Here is a 5,823-nt window from a genome sequence, read left to right as displayed (position 1 = left end):
GAGTATGAATACATGGCTATTTATAGGGCTTCTAAACCCTAACTCATAATAGGACTCCTACTCAAGACTCCTATTCCTTTACAACTCCTAATGCTTCTCTAAGAACAACTCCTAATAGGACTCCTAACCCTAGTCGACCTCTTCACCTCTTTAATAGGGGTTGGCTAGATAGGTTAACATGAATGCCCCTCTCAATTAGGGCTCTCCTAGCTAGAGTCCTAACAGGGGCTTCAGAAGCAGGGGCCACCATCAGATCCACTTCTTCGGTCATCGAGGGAGGACAAGGGACAACCTCAGGAGGAGCAGGAGAGAAGACCTTAGGTGATATCACTTCAATCCACTCTCCCCCAACCATCAAAATAAAAGGAGAAGGGGCGGTAGAAGAAGCCTTGAAAAGTAGAGTCATTATAGGAGGAGCCACCATGATTGAGGCAATAGGGCTAAGATCTTGACCGTTGATAGGAAGATCAGTTGGCACCATCTTAGACCTGTCAAAATCACATGCCTCCCTAGAAAGGTTTGACAACGAGAGCAGAGATATCAATTAATGTGGCATCTCCCAAGGAGCCCTTGGCAGGAATCGATGGATCAAAAAGCACGTGTGAATCACATGAATCCAAATCCCGAGGGAGAGGAGGACCCAATAGCATCGAGCGCCTCTCGGATTCCCTCCCTTGTTCCGGCGTGGTTCGACCACCATGCCATAGGCCTTTCCGACAAATGATCGACCAATGCTTCTCAACTTTAATCCAAGGGCCAACAGATTGGTATCCAAGCACGAGGGCAAGTCATCTTTTGGGGTGGTAAAGCCATCCAACCCAGAAGGGGGTTGTTCCACCTCTCTCCAGAGATCAACCCCTTGGGAGGAAACCGACAAAATAAGGAAGGAAGTCCAAGAGGGGTTCGAAACCAGAGGGCAAGCTTCAACTTTATGCCCAACACAACCACATTTGAAGCACGCCACCGAAAGATTCTCATAGGAGACAGCCTAAAAGATGCCTTCCTTAGGTCTTCTGAGCCAACACACAACCCCCCCCTCTTCCCCCTTGAGGGGTTTAGTGAGATCGATATCGATACAGACACTCACATAACACCCTCTCTCCATCGACAAGGAACGTTCATTAATCCATAGGGGGCGTCCCAGAAGCGAGGCCAAGTGAGTGACACACTCATGATTCCAATATTCAAGCAGATGAATTGAACCCAGACCAGAACCAAGGGGATCCTCTCGGTGAGAGGCTAGAAATTGGCTCTCTAAGGGAGCCAAGAATCCCCACAAGGGAGCCAGAAGTCACGATCGAATAAATGGGAGGCAAGAGACTAGAGAGGCCGAAGAGATGGGTGGATTCGAGGGCCTGTTTTCTCCCCATCGCCCTAGAAAACCAAAGCATCACTCTCTAGTAGTAAAGAAGAGAGCATCACTCTACACTCCACCTTAATATTCTCATCTCAACAGTATCAAATTTTTGTACATGTTGTTTTCTATTTATCCGATGCTCTGACTCATAAATCTGACAAAAATCTTACATTTATCTTACTAAAACTTCTTTTTAATCTAAATGGAAAATGATGATAGTACAAAATTCCCAAAGGAAGCCAATTTCTTAATAAAACAAATGTTTTTCATTATGCAACAGGTATTAAGGAGAGTTAAGCGTGAAGCTAGTACAATTTCAATCTTCCTGTTTTTGTTAATGATGCCACATGAGGAAATCACCAAGCTTTGCAACTGATAAGATTCATCAAGCTTGTGACACTCTGGTAACAGATGCAGAAATGAAAATGAGATATTACATTCAAGGTAATTAATCCAAATAACCATACAGATCTTAATCCAAATATCTCATTAATTCAAGGTAATTAATGAGATATTACATACAGATCTTAATCATTTATCCAAAATAACCATCTGAAAGAATATCAAAGCAATCTAATTTGTCCACAGTGCAAATTTTGTTTTCTTACAATTAAACAGTGTATTATCACCTCACCACTCCAGCTAAGATAATTGTTAAATCCTTTTAAATGCATAAGTAGATCCACCTTACCTCAATGGAACACCATGCAGCAATAGTGTATAGAACAACTAGGCATGTTGGTCTGGGATATCATGTAGCTGGTCCTGCTCAGTCTGACTGTTTCATCCATTGCCAGCAATGTCAGTCGGCTATTTTCTGATGCAGAAACTTCAAACTTTGCAACTTACATCTATGTTAAGTCGACATCTGACCATGACTGTTGCATCAATTGAAAGAATGTCTACAAATGGTAATTTTCTGATGCAGATACATCCAGTTTGAAGCTTACCACATCTAACCACATATATCCTGCATGATCAGTGAGCCCTTAACTCATTATTTATTATGGATGTTAGATCTTAGGTGAACCATCACCTAGATGAACAATACACCAATTCTAGTTCGTTTCTAGTGTTGTTCAATCACCATTTGTCCCCGCAGCTGCAAGTTCCATCTTTAAAATGGTGATAGAAGCACCCATCTGTTATAAAGATATCTCGGTCCTCGATTTTGCTTATAAATTTAATTGATGAGTGGCAGTCAATGCACATCCGGACATTCTTGGAGACACGTATAGGGATGTTAGCACGCAGAAAGATAATGCCTAGACATACTGCAAGCTTTTCAGTGTGGTAACAAGTGAAGGGATCAACTTCTCCTTGATCACAGAACACAATATTCTGAGGAACATACCCACCCTTCGACATTCCATCAGCTAACTTGTTCCACATGGCCAGAATTGTCTCCATTTCAGGATGGGAGCTATCTCCAGATTTAAAGGAGTGGATGGCACTGCCTATTTCTATCCAGCTACATATGTCAACCATCTTTAACCCCTGATCCCTCAGCGCATTCCTCATGGTACTAGCAGAATCCCACAACCCGGACATGGCAAAGATGTTATAGAGCACTATGTGATTCAAAGCATTTTGAGGTTCTAACTCAAAAAGTGCCCTTGCTGCCCTTTCTCCGATCTCATAATTTGAATGTAGTCTACATGCTTTAAGAAGAGTAGCCCACAGGCAAGCATCAGGTCTGAATGGAATTCTTCTGATGAGATCCAGAGACTCCTCCAGTAAACCTGCAGTACCCAACATATCAACCATGCAGGTAAAGTGCTCCAAGGTGGGAGAAACTCCAAAAATATCCTCCATCATTTTAAAAAGCTTCCAGCCTTCATCTACAAAACCTTCTTGGTTGCATGCCGAAAGGATTGCAGTAAAAGTAATATGGTCCGGCTTGATACCAGATTGCTGCATTTGTTTAAACAAGCTTAGGGCATCCGTAGTCATTCTGTGGAGTGAATAACCAGCCATCATCGCGTTCCATATTACCAAGTCCTTTTCAATTACACAGTCGAACACTAATTTAGCATCTTTAATACTACCACATTTTGCATACATATTTATCAGGGTGCTTGCTAAAGTAAGAGGACAGCCATCAGGTCTGCCCTTTTCAATGCGGCTATGCAATTCTCTGCCCAACCTCAGAGCCATTATATTGCTGCAAGACAACAGTAGGATCATCAACGTAATGGAACTAGGAACAAAGTTCTGCTCTAACATTTCCAAATATAGCTTCAAAGCAGCTTCTGGATGCTCATTATAATTGTGACCTGCCATGAGTACATTCCAAGACACTACATTTTTGTCTTTCATTCCATGAAAAACCTTGGTAGCAGAAGACATGTCACAACATTTCGCATACATGTCAACCAATGCACTTGAAACAAAGACATTAGACTCAAAACTATTTCTCAAAATGAAGCCATGAACTTCCTTTCCAGAATGATGTAACTTAAGGCCTGCGCAGACTGAGAGAATAGAAGTAATGGTTACAGCATTAGGTTGGATTATCACATCCAACAGGCCAATCAGAACGCTAGAACATCTTGTGCTGAACGATTTTGGCAATTGCATCTCTCGAAACAAATCCAATGCCTCATCATTAAGACCAGAATGATGGAAGCCAGATGTTAGTGCATTCATAGAAACAACATTGGGCTTCAAACCCTTCCGAATAATTTCAAACAAAAACTTAAAGGCCTCATCTTTTTGGCCCCTTCTTGCATAAGCAGCAATAAATGTATTGTATGTGATCACATTAGGCACAAATCCATCTTTCTGCATCAAATCAAGAAGATCCAGGGCCTCACTCATCTTATCCTCATCAGCATATGCTGCAATCAGTGCATTCCACACAGGCACATTCCTATTCTCCAGATCAGCAAACACCCTCTCTGCAAAACCACTCTTTCCGCACTTGAGATACATATCAATCAAAGACCCACCCACGAAAACGTTCATCTTCATTCCATTCCTTATCACATATGAATGCAATTCCTGCCCAAGATTCAAAGCCGTCAGGCCCGAGCAAGCAGGAAGAATGCTTGCTATCGTGACAGCATTTGGTTTCTCATGCAAGCACATTTGTCTGAAAATTTCCAGTGCATCATCAAAGCACCCATTCTGAACAAGACCAGACACAACTCCATTCCAAGAATTGGTGCCTGGCTGAAGCCCATTTTCTTGCAACTCGTCCAAGAGGAGAAGGGCCATGCCGGTCTCCCCGTTCCGAGCAAACCCAGAAATCAACGCGTTCCACGATATCAAATCCGGTCGAACCCCATTCTCCCTCATCGACTGAAACATAGCTTGCGCCACATCCAGCAACCCAGCGTCAGCATAGGCATTGACGAGAGCGGTCCACGAGATGACATCCCTTACGGTCATCCGATCAAAGAACGCGCGCGCTGAGGTGATATCTCCGCACTTGGAATACATGTCAACAATAGAATTTCCGACGACTATGTCGACCTCCAGAGGAGCAGTAATCACATACCCATGGACGGTTGCGGCAGTTCCCCAGTCCCGCAGCTCGGAGCAGGCCTTGAGGATCTTCGGCAGGAGGAACCTATCAGGCGTGGCACCGTCCGCGATCATGGAGGCGAGCACGGAGATCACGTCGCTCCACCGCTGCGACCGGCAATGGGAGCTGATGAGCTTGGCGTAGGAGCGGGCTTTGCTATGGGGCGTTTCGTCGAACGGGTCGGCGACTTTGGGGAGATATCGAGAATTGACGGAAGACGTGGCTTGCGCAGTGCATTGTGGACTCGAATGGGTCGCCGGGATTCTGGAGGGGAGGCGGTGAAGAGGTGAGAGGGATTTGGCTTGGAGGAGAGAGGGAAGGATGGGGAGAGAGGAGTTGGAGGTGGAAGAAGAAGGAATGGCGCAGCAACAGCAAGGTGACATTTTTTTGCCCTTCTTTACCCCAAAGACCGAGACTTGAGGCTGCTGCAGGTTTAAAAGGATCCGCCTATAACCCAAAGCAGATCTTTGTCTGAGAGACCAAACACAGCAGCGACGATGTAAAGATCGCAGATTTTGTCGACCCCGGAGACAATAGACATATGAAGGGCTCACTATCCTGTTTGGTAGCTTGCCTAAACACAGGATTCGGTTTCCGTGGACCACATCACCCCTGAAAGTTTAAATGGGTGATATAGGGGGCAGGGGGCCTTGGTCCCAAAAGATTATGTAAGCACACGTGTCGCCATGAGAAACAATCACAGATAGATTACGCACGCAAATAACGGATCAGATCATCCCACGTCTCCCACAAATATATCTCCATTAAATAAAGGGATCGAGGCCAAGAAAAAGAGACGAGGTGAAGGAGATCGAGGCCAAGAAGAAGAGACGAGGTGAAGGAGCTCGAGGCCAATGGAGACCTCGATGGCTCTGCCTGCGCCCTCGCCGATCGGTTGTTCCTAGAACTCTAGCTTCTCCAAGTGAGAGGAGAGCGG

At 44.8% G+C, this 5,823-nt stretch overlaps 1 protein-coding gene across 1 annotated transcript; it reads right to left on the bottom strand.

Annotated features, from left to right (window-relative positions):
- Positions 1–1,777: 1,777 nt before the first annotated feature.
- On the bottom strand, positions 1,778–5,360 carry LOC135612722 (pentatricopeptide repeat-containing protein At5g04780, mitochondrial-like). Its single transcript, XM_065109333.1, has one exon. It carries the CDS (start codon positions 5,267–5,269, stop codon positions 2,441–2,443), a length of 2,829 nt encoding a protein of 942 aa, XP_064965405.1. The 5' UTR covers positions 5,270–5,360; the 3' UTR covers positions 1,778–2,440.
- Between the last annotated feature and the right edge of the window lie 463 nt (positions 5,361–5,823).

The sequence above is a fragment of the Musa acuminata genome, chromosome BXJ2-5, assembly GCF_036884655.1.
Source record: "Musa acuminata AAA Group cultivar baxijiao chromosome BXJ2-5, Cavendish_Baxijiao_AAA, whole genome shotgun sequence".
NCBI classification, from domain to species: Eukaryota; Viridiplantae; Streptophyta; class Magnoliopsida; order Zingiberales; family Musaceae; genus Musa; species Musa acuminata.
This window is presented reverse-complemented; position numbering and strand designations above follow the sequence as displayed.